The sequence below is a fragment of the Globicephala melas genome, chromosome 3, assembly GCF_963455315.2.
Source record: "Globicephala melas chromosome 3, mGloMel1.2, whole genome shotgun sequence".
NCBI lineage: Eukaryota > Metazoa > Chordata > Mammalia > Artiodactyla > Delphinidae > Globicephala > Globicephala melas.
The window spans coordinates 90,451,790-90,469,873 of NC_083316.1; the positions used below are offsets into that span (position 1 = coordinate 90,451,790).

At 38.6% G+C, this 18,084-nt stretch overlaps 1 protein-coding gene across 1 annotated transcript; it reads left to right on the plus strand.

The window, feature by feature from the left end:
* Window positions 1-591: 591 nt before the first annotated feature.
* On the plus strand, window positions 592-2,877 carry TSLP (thymic stromal lymphopoietin). Its single transcript, XM_060295443.1, has 2 exons — window positions 592-801; window positions 2,761-2,877. The coding sequence occupies exons 1-2, from the start codon at window positions 592-594 to the stop codon at window positions 2,875-2,877; spliced, it is 327 nt and encodes a 108-aa protein (XP_060151426.1).
* Window positions 2,878-18,084: the final 15,207 nt, after the last annotated feature.

Genomic DNA, 18,084 nt, shown 5'->3' on the forward strand with positions numbered 1-18,084 from the left:
GAGTATCAGGTTTAACAAGTTCGTCTACTGTGAAGACGCGGTGAGTAAGTGGTTAGTGCTTCTGGCTTTCTCCAGAGAGATGCCAGGCATCCCGGGGAGGAGGTATCCTGCGGTGGGTAGAACCCCAGGTGGTGGCTGGGCTCCCAGGTGACGTTGACCCAGTAGGGACGTCTGGGCTGCGGGAAACCTCTGCGCCGGTGCCCAGCTCGGGACGCCACTTCCGTTCTAATATAAGGTGAGGAAGTCTGTCGGATCTGAGCGGGAGTCCGGGAGAGGCTCCTCCTACCCCTCACCCTAGGGAGGAAAGGCAAATTGGGAACGGGGACCAGGGAAAGACGTCAGGGGCACCCCTTGCGGGGTGCGAGCCTCCGCTCTCAGCGCTGCCCCTCGGACCTGCAGACGTGGGCGGAGCGAGAGCAGCGCGAGTCCTTTCTCCCTAAGCGCCCTCTGCAGTGTAACACCCCTCCTTCCTTCGCCTTCCTTGGGCTCTTTCTCCTCTGCTCACCCGAGACCTCTTTCCTCCTGCTCGAATCGCCTTTGTAGTGTCTCCCGCTCCTCTCCCTCCCCCCGCCCCCGCTGCCCCTTTCACTCATGTCTTATCAACTCTCTTTTTTTTTCTCCCTGGCGTTTTCTTCCTTTCTCGTAAATTTTGCCGCCTGCGAGCAGCCGGATTGCCTCGTTAAAATCGAGCACTTTACCTTTAAACCCATATACGGCTGCGCCTCACTTGCCAAGGAAACCTTCGCCAAGCAAACTAATGCTACGCTCTCCCTCAGGTGCTCAGGCTACTCCGGAATTCAGGTAAACCGATGCATCCGAAGGTCGCATTTTAATATCTTGGCGCTAACCTTGAATTCAAGTAGGGCTTCCGTGCAGAGTTGTGATTTTTATTTAGGTTCTGTCTTTCGAAGGGCAAATGAGCGGGTAAAACCTGTAGATTGTCGGTTAGTCCCACGTTGACAACTGGATTGAAACCCATCGGTTTCTAGGGTTCTGATTCTTTTGGCAGAATTGTGTTCTAAACCTTAGGCCAGTATTTCAAAGTATGAACACTGAGCTTCCTATATCAGAATGTCCTGGCTTCTCGAGCATGGGAGAGTGGTTGTCCAAAAGCCAATTCCCAGGGACCCAGGCTAGACCTTCAAAATCACAGTCCCCGTGTATGGGCTCTTTATGAGATTCTTATCCATTCCAAAGTATTATGAGCAGCATTGCTTGGGCTTATCATTTAATAATTGTATACGTCTTTCTTTAAATGTTAAATTATACATTAAATCTCTACCCCATGTTTGCGTAATTGCTTCTATGGGTGCTATTGCTCTCTCTTTACATAATGGACCTTTTGCATACGCAGTTACGTGCATTTGAATGAATGTGTAACTTTAAATATGGAAACAGTGCAGAGCTAGGGGCAGGAAGTCTGGGCACAGTCCTGCCTGATTTTGAATCCTAGCCCCCTAACTTCTGTGAAAATTTGGATAAATTACTTAGCCTCTGTGTGTTCAGTTTCATCTGCAAAATGAGGATCATACTAGCAAGTCCCATATAGAGTGTTTATGAGGATTAAATGAGTCAATATATGTAAAAGCACTTGGAACGGTGCCTGGTATGTAACAAGTTCTCAATAAATATTTATTTCAGCAGGCAAGAAAAGCAGGGAATTTATCTTCCTGATGACAATTTTTAAAAAGACAAAAAGAGACAGTGCAGATTTGTATGACTGCGGCCTATTAACCGGTGGACTTTATCAGTCTGCACACTGAGTGTCTGGGTGACCAAGGCTGTTAGTTTTTAGGGACTGAAGATTGAAGCTCAATACCAGGCAGCCATATGAAAAACCTGTTTGGCTCTATACCTTCTCTTAAGGAGACTCTGGCAAATCTACAGATGGCCACAGTGATGTTCATCCATATAAGAAGAGCATAGAGGACAGGCTAGATAAGTTTGGACATGTGAAAAAGGGAACGTCTGGAGTGATTTATTTCAGCCCTCTCCCAAGCCCAAAGGGAGAGAGCCTAAAACCAATAATATTTAATTATGATTTAGCAGACTGTAGATGGTAAGCCTTTGTAACCATGCTTTGTAACCTGGTGAACTTTATTGGTCTGAATACTGTGTGTCTAGGAGGCCCAGTCAATCACTACTTGAGAGTAATTCAGGTGAAGGAATATATCAGACGATTGCAATCTTTTTTTGACAGTTAGACTCCTCTTCAGAGTAAGCCTTCAGGTGTCTGTAGCACATCTAGGAGGTTGGGAGGGGCAGAAGGTGGGAGCACTTTGGGTACAAATAATAGGTCTACTGAATTGTATCTATGAAGAGGCATGAGATGACTCCTTTTCTTGAGGAATTTATGATCTTGTCAGGGAGATCATGAAATCATCAGCTATTTATCAATTTAATCATTCAGTAAATAGTGTTTCTTATCTATAAGGCATTGTGCTCAGTGCTACAGGGAATACCCATGATAAAACAGTAGGTAATTGAGAGCCAAGTTAAGTGAAAAACACTCTGAAGCACTAGAAGAATTTCCAAAAGAAATGTCTGAGCAATTAGCAGAGGGCTTGTGAAGGAGGTGGTGCTTGGCCTTGAAGTACTTGGGTGGAGAGGCAGGAGTGCATTCTTCTGGAGAAAGCACATAGGAGCCGTGTGTAGGTGTCTTGGGGGACAGACTGAGAGATTTGCATAAAGAAGACAAAATAACCAGCCACTCAAAGATAGTGACAATTAATTTTGACTATTGCTTCTCCTATTCCACAGATAAATAATACTCAGACAATGAAGAAAAGAAGGAAAAGAGAAGTCAAAACAGATAAATGCCTAGAACAAGTCTCATATTTGATAGAACTGTGGAGACGTTTCAGCCGCATTTCATAGAAACAAAGTAAACCTTCGGTAAAGTCACATTTCACAGCAACAAAGTTAATCATCTTTATTAGGTAGATGGAACTGTTAACTCTAACTGTGACATTTAAAAGACCACTAATAGTTTTTTTTAATTATAAAAGGGTTTCTTAGCTTATTTTTATAAGCTTTTATTGTTTAACGTAGGTTTATAATATGGGGGAAGTACTGTCCTTCAGATGTCGGAGGAGACCTTTTTTTAGCATTCATGCCTGAACCACTGAATTTGTGGCAGTAATTCTCAGCTGGAACTACATGAGCCCTGCTCAAAGAAAGAATCTAAAAGTGTAGTAGAAGGAGAACTTTTTCAAGGAAAAAAGTTGAACACTATAGCATGTAAACCTCTGTTTAAAAGGGAGACATTTCTTCCATGTGTACTGACACTTCTTGTCTTTTTATACCAAAAATTTACAAAAGAAGAGAATTAAAGAAAAAAGAGTGCACAAAAGTTGTACATATAATGAAGCAATCTGAAATAATTTCCAAGCAAAATATTGTGAAAGTATTCTAAGCCAAATTTTAAAAATTATCTAACAGACAAGAGTGGTGCCTGCAAGCCAATCCCGAAGAAGTGCCTTTGTTAGAGTTTAAATATATATATTTTTTAAATTTATGGAATGTATCTTTAATTTATTTTGTAAGCAGTTTTTTAAATGTACATATTACTTTGTTAATGATACTATATTTTTCTTAATAAAATAATTCTCAAATTCATTCCTTATGAATGGTCTTTTTAATGTAGTAGACAATTTTCACATACATACTTTTATGAGGGGCATCACTTTTCTACAGTTCTTTCCCTCCCCTCATCCTTGGAGCCACTGACCACTCCCCTTCTGCATTGTGCCTGTTGACCCTACCTATAGAGAGACTATTTGGGGATAGGTGGTTTCAGGATACTTTCCAATCATCCTTTTCTTGAATTTTTTTTTGATGCCTAACCTTCAAAATAGGCATCTCAATAGGCATTTAAAGTCATCTGTCTATGTTCTTTGTTTTAAAAAAGTTCCTTTAACTTTGTAGAACTGAATCTCCATTTTCTTATTATAGTCGTATCAAAGTAAAGGTCAGGGGAAATTTCTCAAATGCTTTACTGATTTAAAAATATATAGTCTCTACCATCCCTCAAATCTGTAAATCAAATAAACTTATCCAAAAAATTAAAGGTATTTTTTTAATATCTCAATTGTATTTCTTTCTAAATCTTACAAACCAACTGTCTGAGAATTATGCCAGAGAATAATAATGAGCTCATCTGGCTTTTTTACCGTTCCTTTCCATTACTCAAAACTTTTAACTTTCCCCTGCATTGGCAGGCGGACTCTCAACCACTGCGCCACCAGGGAAGCCCCAAAAGTTTTAACTTTTTTCAAATGTTTTTGTTCTAGCTGGCATTATACTTTTTGAATACATCTATGCTTTTTGACATCCATTGTTTATAGAATATCAACTAATAAAGTTTCACTGATTGCTATTATCTACAATTATTTATGCCTAAACCTAAGGATAATGGTTTATGCATGAGGATAATAGCTAATTAACTTTCTTGAGTCTCAGATTCTACACCTCTGAAAGAAGGATGCTGTTGCCTACATTATAGGATTATTATGAGAATTAAAATACACAATAAATATAAAGCCCTTGGCAAATAGTAAGAAAAACATTTTAAATTTAGCTGTTTAAATACCTGTTTCATTATAAAGATGAGAAATAAGGGTTGTTACAGAGTCTGGTAAATCTCTTTTTAGTTTTTAATTTTCTGTCTAAGACTGCTTTGTAGTAGTGGAAAGAATGTTGGAAAGTTTAATCACACAGTTGTTGACAGCTTGGCAATTTTGTACTTAAAATTTTTGTTTGAAGATTTTTGTTTCTGGCTAAGATGGAATAACAGGGTCTGGATTTACCTTCCTGCCTGAAACAACCTCCCCCAACCCAACACACACACACCCCCCAAGGAAAAATACACATACAAAATATATAGAGCAGTGGTTTTCAAAACACTGGATATCAAGTAATAAAGGACAATAATGCTGAAAGAAGGGAAACAAATGAGGTGAGCCTTACAGTTACCCGAGCTTACTGGCTTGAGTTTCCTGAACATGGCTCAGGGAGGGGATTCAGGCAGAGCCAGCAGGCTTCCTGAGTTGAGGAGACAGGCTGAGAGTCCAGAGAGACCAAGGCGGTAGAGTTCATATGACAAAGTACCAAGGGAGAGAGAGGCACACAGCGGAGGAAACCTGGAGACCTGCTGAATAATCTAGGGCAGCGGTCCCCAATCTTTTTGACACCAGGGACCAGTTTCGTGGAAGACAGTTTTTCCGGGGGTGTGTGGGGTGGTTCAGGCAGTAATGCGAGTGATGGGGAGCGGCAGACTAAGCTTCTCTCGCCCGCCGCTCACCTCCTGCCACGCGGCCCGGTTCCTAACAGGCTGCAGACCAGTACCAGTCTGCGGCCCGGGGGTTGGGGACCCCTGCTCCAGGGTGTCCCTAGAGTATTCAGCAGAGTACTGACCAGCACGTGTGTCCTCATGGGCACTGTGAGAAAACTGCGCAAGACTGGGCAAAGAATCTTCTGAAATAACAGAGAATAGTGCCCAGTTCTCACTCAGGGCCAGAAAGATTCCTATTCCCATCAGCCAGACAGAAAAATCTCAATTCCTTAGGCATTGGGTAGGGTGCTCGGAAGAGTCTTATCTCACGAATGGAGAATAATTAGCCCAAGCCTAAGTGCTGCAGTGATCCCACCTAACAAATCTTAAAAGCAAGACTTGAAAGGATCAAAGAGTGTCCAAGTAACTTAGCTGCATTCCATAACAAACCTCAAGAATATTTATAGGAATAAAAAAGGTCCATCAAGGCAAAATTCACAATGTTTGGCATGCAATTTATCAGACACGAGGACGTAGGGAAATACAACCCATGATGAAAAGAAAAAATGAAAATTAAACAAAACTAACATAGAAGTTAAAATTAGCAGGCAAGGACATTAAAGCAATTTTTTGTAACTATTTTCAATAGGTCCAAAAATTTAAATAGAGACAATGAAGATATAAAGAAGACCCGAGTTCAACTTCTAGCGATGAAAACTGCAATGTGTGAGATGAAAAATACAGTGATGGCATTAATGGTAGATTAGATATTGCAGAAGAAAAGATCAGTCAACTTGAAGACATGCCAGTGGATACTATCCAAAGTAAAACACAGATAGAAAAAATAATTTAGAAATGAAGAGACCATCAGTGAGCTGTAAAACAACTGCAAGTGCCTAATGTATGTATAATCAGATTCTCTTAAGGAGTGAACTGTACAGGTGCAAAAAATATACAGAAAGAAACAATGGAAATTTCCAAATTTGGTAAAGCTATATAAACTCACAGCTCCAAAAACTCAATAAGGCACAAAAAAATCCCCAAAGAAGAGTACTCTAAAATTCATCATAATCAAATTGCTTAAAACCAGAAAATCTTAAAAGCAGCCAAAGGAATTAAAAAGGCCTACAGAATGTCCTTTTAGAACTTCCTCTTTCTTCCTTAGCTCTTTGGTTTTCTCTCTTTGACTATTTCCCCTGTACTTCTTATACATTCTTTCATGTTAAAATCATAATATTGTCTATTAAATAGAAATGAATTTAACATTGGATAGCCTTAATTGCTGATTTCTACATGTTAGTTTCTGTTTAAACAGCAAGAGTTGGGAGTATCTTTGTGCTCATTTTCTGCCATTATTGAAGACAAGGATTACCATAAATGAAACAGCTCTTACTGAGTAGCTTTATCATTTACGTTTCTTCTGCCATCTTATTAAATCTTTGCAACAATCCTGTTAGCTAGCCACTATCCCCATTTTATAGATGCAAGAAAAGACTTAGGGAGTAAAACACCCAAAGTAGCACAACTAGTAAGTGCAGTATCTAGCTGATTCCAAAGTGTGCACTTTTCATTACCTGAGACTGAAACTTGAGATTTCTAAATAAGAAATAACTTCTACCAAGTAGGAATTGTGCCCCTTACCTAATAGATGTTGTAATTGACTTCTCGACATGCATTATACCACTTCTCAATTAGGCATCCATTTTCCCCATCCAAAACAGGGTTTAGGGATTGATCCCAGATTTTGGGGTGAATATTGATTAATCCACGCCAGTAGGTGGGCCCCAATATTCTCGTTTGGAGTTGATAGAGGTAACCAAGCTAAAATCAAAGAAGCATATGGAATTCTCCCAGTTCAGTTTCGTTAAGGGATAAGCATATCCCACTTTTCATGATGAACAATAAGTGTTAAGTTTTTCTGAGAGCTCTGAAAAATGTTTCTTTACTTTTAAGGACAATAGGATGATAGGCTACCCCTTCTTACAGGATATGAACAAATAAATATGCCACAGCAATTATAATTGGCAATTATCCTAAGACCTGCTTTGAGATAGTGTGAATGGCAGAGATATAAGATGGGAAGAACCTGAGGTTTTAAATGCATAATTGAATGGGTGGGTCAACCAACCTCTAAGTTTACCTTACCTCTTTATTTCCCTTTGTGTGAGCTAGTTGAGTAAAGGTTTCATTGTTTGTTTTTGTTTTTTCTGAGTGTGTAGTTGTTGTTACTTAATGTTGAAAGCTGCAGTTTATCTGAATGCCAACAATATCTTATCTCCTCCATAAGATTTCACTCTGAACTTGATCGTGAAATATATGTAATTTTGTATGTTTTTTGTTTTTTCTATAATTTCCTGAAACCTTTGGAAATGTATTAAGATTTTTCTTATCACACTCCACTTAATTAATTTTTGTAAATGTTCAAGGGCATTTAACAAATATGTATTCTGTGTGTAACATATGATAACTATCTTAAGCCAATATTTTCATTAAAATTCTCCAAATTCTTGCTTATCTTCTTTAAACTACAAAATCAAATGCTAAAACTTTTCATGATAATTATGCTCATCAGTTTCCTCATGAACATGTATCACCTTTTTATTTATTTTTATGCTGTCACTGAACACATAAAGGTTTATGGAGATTAAATCTTCACTCTAAGCTGTAGCTTTGGTGAATATTAAACTGCTCTTTTTATTTGTTTTGCTATTTTCTACCTTAAACTGTAATTTATATTTGCCTGTGGTATTTGTATATAGTTTGTCTACAGTTAATTATTAATAGTTGGGGTTTGGCCTTTGACCCAAATTAAGTTTATTATTACTGTCTTTTACCTGCACAGTTGAGCACATTCACAGCAATTGTCATAAAAGCATGTTCGGTCTGCTAATATATTCCTGTATGTTTATTTATTCATGTTTCATCTTTTCCTACTCCTATATTCCAAAGAAAAGGGAAATTAGAAGAATAATGTATCTCGTTTTTTTTAATCTTTTGATGAGAAATTCTCCTAAAATATCTCTGGACTGAGAACCAAGGCATTTTATAGAAACTACTTATAAAGTCAAAGGGTACGATGGGTGTGTCATTTTGAATATTCAAAATACCAAGTGCCAAACTGACTGGGTAGTTATCATTTGACATCCTCAATTCCATGCAAGGTCCAACATCCATTTACAGCTTTTCAAGTAAATTAAAAAAGAAAAGAACAGAGAAGAAAATACCATCATCTTAAACACAACAATGGAAATCTACATTAACCTGATGAATTGTACAATGTATCACAAGCTCCAAAAAAATTAAAATGCAGAAAAATTAGCAACTTAGAATTGAGAAATTATGGTACTACAAATTTTAATGTAATTACTTTAAGTGATTGCTGTAAGTATTGAGACTACAGTCTATCCCCAATTTTAGGTATTATGTTGTTATTTAATTTTTTTTTCAAAACTGGCAGAGAGGAAAAAACACAGAAAGTTGTTTATGTGGCCATGGTATGAAGAGTTTTTAAAAATGCAAAGTTCTTCTTCCTATAGAGATACATTTTTATTTAAATTAAGATATAGAGGGACTTCCCTGGTGGCGCAGTGGTTAAGAATCCACCTGCCAGTGCAGGGGACATGGGTTCGAGCCCTGGTCTGGAAAGATCCCACATGCTGCGGAGCAATTAAGCCCGTGATCCACAACTACTGAAGCCCACGCACCTAGAGCCCATGCTCCGCAACAAGAGAAGCCACTGCAGTGAGAAGCCCACGCACCACAACGAAGAGTAGTCCCCGCTCGCCACAACTAGAGAAAGTCCGTGTGCAGTAACGAAGACCCAACACAGCCAAAATAAATAAATTTATTTTAAAAATAAAAGGATATAGAGCTGACAGTGATTAACATTTTTCTTGTAGTTATCTCAAGCCTACAGTTTAAACTGATTATTAGTGCCAGTGAATGAAGACTAACACTGCAAATGAAATCTGGGGTTATGAATATTTTTGTTTTAATAGGTAATGATGCTTTCTTGGTACTGTGAGTCAGAACTCAACCCCACTTCTGCAAAATAAAATAATGTCTTGTACTTTATTAAGTGTTTGGTGTGAAAAGAATGCCAACTGGAAAGCATTATTCATTTTTCCACAGGTAGTATTAATGTAACCTTTTTTTACTAGAAAGAAGAAAAAGGAAAAGATAAATCATATTCAACTCTTCATTTCTGCAAATGAAATTAAGCTATATAAAATATCTCTGTGCTGCTAATGCTGACCAATGAAATCTCAGAGTCTAGCCTTAAAATGTGATTTTTATATTATCAAAAGGAGTTTTAGAAAAAAATGAAGGAGCTCTTTCACTTCTGCACCCACAGAGGAAGAGAGATCACTCTTGATCATAAACTATTCCAAAGAATCTGATTTGATAAAACATCATATTGCAAATTTCCACAGAAATAATCTGGTTTTCCTAAGAAACATTTGGACTTAAATAATCACAAATTTTATCAACTTCTTTTCTGTCTGTTACTATAACTCTGATTTTGCAAGTGGTTTTTGGTCTGAGGGTTCTTGTAAGATTTTAGATATTGTTGTCAATTCTACGATTATAATTTCTGCAAATAACCTGTAATTCTGATTGGTGCCATGTTCATAAAAGAGGGGTGGGAGATACCACGAAGGAAAGTTAACTAATGTTCATTACAGTTTTTGATAGAACAAGACATTGAAAGTTTAGTGGGATTTTAAATTAATATTGTTGTTAAAGTATTATGATATGTCATTTTAGTTTTGATTTCCTGAGAGGAGAGAGTAGGAAAAAAGAGAACAAAGAACTCTTCTGCTGAGATCTTGTCCTGTAAAAAACATAAAGAACTCGACTTTCATGTTTACCTGTTATGAACAGCATCTCTAAGTTGGAAATTTTTAGGCTCTTTGGACTGGAATATGCCAGAGTACAAAGAAATAATCTACTTATGCTTCAAGGTTGCTGCTGTAGCTGGTGGCAGGGACCACCTCCCTCTAGCAATGTTGAAAAATGCCAAACAGTTGTTTTCTCAGCCTCCTCTGCCACTAAAAAGTGAGTGTAGAATGTAGTTCTGGTCAAAAGAACCTGAGGTAGGTCTGTTGTGGGTCTTCTGGAAGAGCTTTCCTTCCTTATTCTTTTTCTTCTTATTTTTATTTTTTCCTTGTCTATAAATAATGTTTTATTGAAACACAGTTATATGCATTTACTTACATTTTACTGTGGCTGCTTTTGGCTACAATGACTGAGCTGAGTAGATACAATAGAGACCATATGGCAAATCTAAAATATTTACTCACTGGCTGTTTATACAAGTTTGCCAACCCCTGATCTACAAAAGCGGAATTTTTTTTTTTAAACACATAAGCTGGGAGTTATACTTGTTTTTTTAACATCTTTATTGGAGTATAATTGCTTTACAATGTTGTGTTAGTTTCTGCTGTATAATAAAGTGAATCAGCTATACGTATACATATATCCCCAAATCGCCTCCCTCTTGCGTCTCCCTCCCACCCTCCATATCCCACCCATCTAGGTGGTCACAAAGCCCCGAGCTGATCTCCCTGTGATCCCCTGGGTTATGCGGCTGCTTCCTACTAGCTATCTATTTTACATTTGGTAGTGTATATATGTGAATGCCACACTCTCACTTCATCCCAGCTTACCCTTCCCCCTCCCTATCCTCAAGTCCATTCTCTACGTAGGCATCTTTATTCCTGTCCTGACCTTAGGTTCTTCAAAACCTTTTTTTTTTTTTTAGATTCCATATATATATGTTAGCATACAGTATTTGTTTTCCTCTTTCTGACTTAGTTCACTCTGTATGAGAGACTCTAGGTCCATCCACCTCACTACAGATAACGCAATTTCGTTTCTTTTTATGGCTGAGTAATATTCCATTGTTTATATGTGCCACATCTTCTTTATCCATTTATCTGTTGATGGACACGTAGGTTGCTTCCATGTCCTGGCTATTGTAAATAGAGCTGCAATGAACATTGTGGTACATGACTCTTTTTGAATTATGGTTTTCTCAGGGTATATACCCAGCAGTGGGACTCCTGGGTCATATGGTAGTTCTATTTGTAGTTTTTTAAGGAACCTCCATACTGTTCTCCATAGTGGATGTATCAATTTACATTCCCACCAACAGGGCAAGAGGGTTCCCTTTTCTCCACACCCTCTCCAGCATTTATTGTTTGTAGATTTTTTGATGATGGCCATTCTGACTGTTGTGAGGTGATACTTCATTGTAGTTTTGATTTGCATTTCACTAATGATTCGTGATGTTGAGCATCTTTTCATGTGTTTGTTGGCAAACTGTATATCTTCTTTGGAGAAATGTCTGTTTAGGTCTTCTGCCCATTTTTGCATTGGTTTGTTTGTTTTTTGGATATTGAGCTGCAAGAGTTGCTTGTATATTTTGAAGATTAATCCTTTGTCAGTTGCTTCATTTGCAAATAATTTCTCCCATTCTGAGGGTTGTCTTTTGGTCTTGTTTATGGTTTCCTTTGCTGTGCAAAAGCTTTGAAGTTTCATTAGGTCCCATTTGTTTATTTTTGTTTTTATTTCCATTTCTCTATGAGATGGGTCAAAAAGGATCCTGCTGTGATTTATGTCATAAACCATTCTGCCTATGTTTTCCTCTAAGAGTTTTATAGTGTCTGGCCTTACATTTAGGTCTTTAATCCATTTGGAGTTTATCTTTGTGTATGGTGTTAGGAAGTGTTCTAATTTCATTCTTTTACATGTAGCTGTGCAGTTTTCCCAGCACCACTTATTGAAGAGGCTGTCTTTTCTCTATTGTATGTTCTTGCCTCCTTTATCAAAGATAAGGTGACCATATGTGCATCGGTTTATCTCTGGGCTTTCTATCCTGTTCCATTGATCTATATTCCTGTTTTTGTGCCAGTACTATACTGTCTTGATTACTGTACCTTTGTAGTATAGTCTGAAGTCAGGGAGCGTGATCCCCCAGTTCTGTTTTTCTTTCTCAAGATTGCTTTGGCTATTTTGGGTCTTTAGTGTTTCCATACAAATTGTGCAATTTTTTGTTCTAGTTCTATGAAAAATGCCAGTGGTAGTTTGATAGGGATTGCATTGAATCTGTAGATTGTTTTGGGTAGTATAGTCGTTTCAACAATGTTGATTCTTCCAATCAAAGAACATGGTATATCTCTCCATCTATTTGTATCACCTTTAATTCCTTTCATCAGTGTCTTATACATTTCTGCATGCAGATCTTTTGTCTCCTTAGGTAGGTTTATTCCTATGTATTTTATTCTTTTTGTTGCAATATTAAATGGGAGTGTTTCCTTAATTTCTCTTTCAGATTTTTCATCATTAGTGTATCGGAATGCAAGAGGTTTCTGTGCATTAATTTTGTATCCTGCTACTTTAACAAATTCATTGATTAGCTCTAGTATTTTTCTGGTAGCATCTTTAGGATTCTCTATGTATAGTATCATGTCATCTGCAAACAATGACAGTTTTACTTCTTTTCCGATTTTGATTCCTTTTATTTCTTATTGTTCTCTGATTGCTGTGGCTAAAACTTCCAAAACTATGTTGAATAAGAGTGGTGAGAGTGGGCAACCTTGTCTTGGTCCTGATCTTAGTGGAAATGGTTTCAGTTTTTCATCATTGAGGATGATGTTGGCTGTAGGTTTCTCATATATGGCCTTTATTATGTTGAGGTAAGTTCCCTCTATGCCTACTTTCTGGAGGGTTTTTATCATAAATGGGTGTTGAATTCTGTCCAAAGCTTTTTCTGCATCTATTGAGATGATCATATGGTTTTTATTCTTCAATTTGTTAATATGGTATATCACATTGATTGATTTGTATATATTGAAGAATCCTTGCATTCCTGGGATAAACCCCACTTGTTCATGGTGTATGATCTGTTTAATGTGCTGTTGGATTCTGTTTGCTAGTATTTTGTTGAGGATTTTTCATCTATGTTCATCAGTGATATAGGCCTGTAGTTTTGTTTTTTTGTGGTATCTTTAACTGGTTTTGGTATCAGGGTGATGGTGGCCTTGTAGATTGAGTTTGGGAGTGTTCCTCCCTCTACTATATTTTGGAAGAGTTTGAGAAGGATAGGTGTTAGCTCTTCTGTAAATGTTTGATAGAATTTGCCTGTGAAGCCATCTGGTCCTGGGCTTTTGTTTGTTGGAAGATTTTTAATCCCAGTCTCAATTTCAGTGCTTGTGATTGGTCTGTTTATATTTTCTGTTTCTTCCTGGTTCAGTCTCGTAAGGTTGTGCTTTTCTAAGAATTTGTCCATTTCTTCCAGGTTGTCCATTTTACCGGCATAGAGTTGCTTTTAGTAATCTCTCATGATCCTTTGTATTTCTGCAGTGTCAGTTGTTACTTCTCCTTTTTCATTTCTAATTCTATTGATTTGAGTCTTATCCCTTTTTTTCTTGGTAAGTCTGGCTAATGGTTTATCAATTTTGTTTACCTTCTCAAAGAACCATCTCTTAGTTTTATTGATCTTTGCTATCATTTCCTTCATTTCTTTTTCATTTACTTCTGGTCTTTATGATTTCCTTCCTTCTGCTAACTTTGGGGTTTTTTTTTTTTGTTCTTCTTTCTCTAATTGCTTTCAGTGTAAGGTTAGATTGTTTATTTGAGATGTTTCTTGTTTCTTGAGGTAGGATTGTATTGCGATAAACTTCCCTCTTAGAACTGCGTTTGCTTCATCCCATAGGTTTTGGGCCATCGTGTTTTCATTGTCATTTTTTTCTAGGTATTTTTTGATTTCCTCTCTGATTTCTTCAGTGATCTCTTGGTTATTTAGTAGCATATTGTTTAGCCTCCATGTGTTTGTATTTTTTACAGATTTTTTTTCCTGTAATTGATATCTAGTCTCATAGCGTTGTCAACGGAAAAGATATTTGATATGACTTCAATTTTCTTAAATTTACCAAGCCTTGATTTGTGGCCCAAGATATAACTTATCCTTGTGTATGTATAACTGATTCACTTTGTTATAAAGCCGAAACTAACAAAACATTGTAAACCAATTATACTCCAATAAAAAAAAAAGATATAATCTATCCTAGATAATGTTCCATGAGCACTTGAGAAGAAAGTGTATTCTGTTGTTTTTGGATGGAATATCCTATAAATATCAATTAAGTCCATCTTATTTAATGTGTCATTTAAAGCTTGTATTTCCTTATTTATTTTAATTTTGGATGATCTGTCCGTAGGTGAAAGTGGGTTGTTAAAGTCCCCTACTATTATTGTGTTACCGTCGATTTCCCCTTTTATGGCTCTTAGCATTTGCCTTATGTATTGAGGTGCTCCTATGTTGGGTGCATAAGTATTTACAATTTTTATATTTTCTTCTTGGATTGATCCGTTGATCGTTATGTAGTGTCCTTCTTTGTCTCTTGTAAAAGTCTTTATTTTAAAGTCTATTTTGTCTGATATGATAATTGCTACTCCAGCTTTCTTTTGATTTCCATTTGCATGGAATATCTTTTTCTACCCCCTCACTTTCAATCTGTATGTGTCCTAGGTCTGAAGTGGGTCTCTTGTAGATTGCATATATATTAGTCTTGTTTTTGTATCTATTCAGCCAGTCTATGTCTTTTGGTTGGAGCACTCAATCTATTTACATTTAAGGTAACCATCTATATGTATGTTCCTATTCCCATTTTCTTAATTGTTTTGGGTTTGTTATTGTAGGTCTTTTCCTTCTCTTGTGTTTCCTGCCTAGAGAAGTTCCTTTAGCATTTGTTGGAAAGCTGGTTTGGTGGTGCTGATTTCTCTTAGATTTTGCTTGTCTGTAAACATTTTAATTTCTCTGTTCAATCTGAATGAGATCCTTGCTGGGTAGAGTAATCTTTTTTGTAGGTTTTTGCCTTTCATCACTTTAAATATGTTCTGCCACTCCCTTCTGGCTTGCAGAGTTTCTGCTGAAAGATCAGCTGTTCACCTTATGGGGATTCCCTTCCATGTTTTTTGTTGTTTTCCTTTGCTGCTTTTAATGTTTTCTTTGTATTTAATTTTGATAGTTTGATTATTATATGTCTTGGCCTGTTTCTCCTTGGATTTATCCTGTATGGGACTCTCTGTGCTTCCTGGACTTGATTAACTATTTCCTTTCCCGTATTAGGGAAGTTTTCAACGATAATCTCTTCAAATATTTTCTCAGTTCCTTTCTTTTTCTCTTCTTCTTCTGGGACCCCTATAATTCGACTGTTGGTGTGTTTAATGTTGTCCCAGAGGTCTCTGAGACTGTCCTCAATTCCTTTTATTCTTTTTTCTTTATTCTGCTCTGCAGTAGTTATTTCCGCTATTTTATCTTCCAGGTCACTTATCTGTTCTTATGCCTCAGTTATTCTGCTATTGATTCCTTCTAGAGAATTTTTAATTTCATTTATTGTGTCATTCATCATTGTTTGTTTGCTCTTTAGTTCTTCTAGGTCCTTGTTAAACATTTCTTGTATTTTCTCCATTCTATTTCCAAGATGTTGGATCATCTTTCCTATCATTACTCTGAATTCTTTTTCAGTTAGACTGCCTATTTCCTCTTCATTTGTTTGGTCTGGTGGGTTTTTACCTTTCTCCTTCATCTGCTGTGTATTTCTCTGTCTTTTCATTTTGCTTAACTTACTGTGTTTGGGGTCTCCTTTTCGCAGGCTGCAGGTTCGTAGTTCCCGTTGTTTTTGGTGTCTGCCCACAACGGGTAAGGTTGGTTAAGTGGGTTGTGTAGGCTTTCTGGTGGGGGGGACTGGTGCCTGTGTTCTGGTGGATGAGGCTGGATGTTGTCTTTCTGGTAGGTAGGACTGTGTCTGGTGGTGTGTTTTGGGGAGTCTGTACACTTTTTATGATTTTAGGCAGCCTCTCTGCTAATGGGTTGGGTTGTATTCCTGTCTTGCTAGTTGTTTGGCATGGGGTGTCAAGCACTGGAGCTTCTTGGTCGTTGAGTGGAGCTGGATCTCAGCATTGAGATGGAGATCTCTGGGAGAGTTCTTGCTGATTGATATTATGTGGGGCCGGGAGGTCTCTGGTGGTCCAATGTCCTAAACTCAGCTCCTCCACCTCAGTGGCTCAGGACTGACACTCAGCCAGAGCACCAAGATCCTGTCAGCCACACCTCAGAAGAGAAGGGAGAAAAAAAAGCAAGCAAGAAAAAAATAAAATAAAGTTATTTTAAAATACAAAAATATTATTAAAATTAAAAAGTAATAAAGAAATAAAAATGTAATTAAAAAAAGAAAGAGGGCAACCAAACCATTAAACAAATCCACCAATGATAACAAGTGCTAAAAACTATACTAAAAAAAAGAAAAAAAAATGGACAGAGAGAACCCTAGGACAAATGGTAAAAGCAAACCTATATAGACAAAATCACTCAAAGAAGCATACACATACACACTCACAAAAAGAGAAAAAGGAAGGAAAAAAGATATATATTTTTAAAAAAGGAAGAGAGCAACCAAATCAATAAACAAATCAACCAATGATAATAAGCTCTAAATACTAAACTAAGATGAACATAAAACCAGAAACAAATCAGGTGCAGAAAGCAAACCCCAAGTCTACAGTTGCTCCCAAAGTCCACCTCCTCAATTTGGGATGATTCATTGTCTATTCAGGTATTCCACAGATGCAGGGTATACATCAAGTTGATTGTGGAGATTTAATCCACTGCTCCAGAGGCTGTACGGAGAGATTTCCCTTTCTCTTCTTTGTTCGCAGAGCTCCTGGGGTTCAGCTTTGGATTTGGCCCCGCCTCTGTGCGTAGGTCGCCCTCTGGCGTCTGTTGTTTGCCCAGACAGGACGGGCTTAAAGGAGCAGCTGATTCGGGAGCTCTGGCTTGCTCAGGCCGGGGGGAGGGAGGGGTACGGATATGGGGCGAGCCTAAGGCAGCAGAGGCCAGCGTGACGTTGCACCAGCCTGAGGCGCACCGTGCGTTCTCCCGGGGAAGTTGTCTCTGGATCACGGGACTCTGGCAGTGGCGGGCTGCACAGGCTCATTGGAGGGGAGGTGTGGATAGTGACCTGTGCTTGCACACAAGCTTCTTGATGGCTGCAGCAGCAGCCTTAGCGTTTCATGCCTGTCTCTAGTGTCCGTGCTGATAGCCGCGGCTCACACCCATCTCTGGAGCTCATTTAGGCAATGCTCTGAAACTCCTTTCCTCGCACACCCCAAAACAATTGTTTCTTGCCTCTTAGGCAGCTCCAGACTTTTCCCGGACTCCCTCCCGGCTAGCTGTGGCGCACTAGCACCCTTCAGGCTGTGTTCACGCAGTCAACCCCAGTCCTCTCCCTGGGATCTGACCTCCGAAGCCCGAGCCTCAGCTCCCAGCCCCGCCCGCCCCGGAGGGTGAGCAGACAAGCCTCTCGGGCTGGTGAGTGCCGGTGGGCACCGATCCTCTCTGCGGGAAGCTCTCCACTTTGCCCTCCACACCCCTGTTGCTGCGCTCTCCTCCGTGGCTCTGAAGCTTCCCCCCCCGCCACCCCCGTCTCCGCCAGTGAAGGGGCTTCCTAGTGTGTGGAAACCTTTCCTCCTTCACAGCTCCCTCCCACTGGTGCAGGTCCCGTCCCTATTCTTTTGTTTCTGTTTATTCTTTTTTCTTTTGCCCTACCGAGGTACGTGGGGAGTTTCTTGTCTTTTGGGAAGTCTGAGGTCTTCTGCCAGCGTTCAGTAGGTGTTCTGTAGGAGTTGTTCCACATGTAGATGTATTTTTGATGTATTTGTGGCAAGGAAGGTGATCTTCGCGTCTTACTCCTCTGCCATCTTGAAGGTCTCTGCCTTATTCTTCTTGACTGGATATTTTGTTTCTG

Bases quoted from the DNA above. Each gene is read 5' to 3' on its own strand.
- TSLP (XM_060295443.1), top strand. From the start codon at position 592: ATGTCTTATCAACTCTCTTTTTTTTTCTCCCTGGCGTTTTCTTCCTTT. The intron at 802-2,760 runs GTAAACCGATGC...CCTATTCCACAG, and splicing joins CAGGCTACTCCGGAATTCAG to ATAAATAATACTCAGACAAT.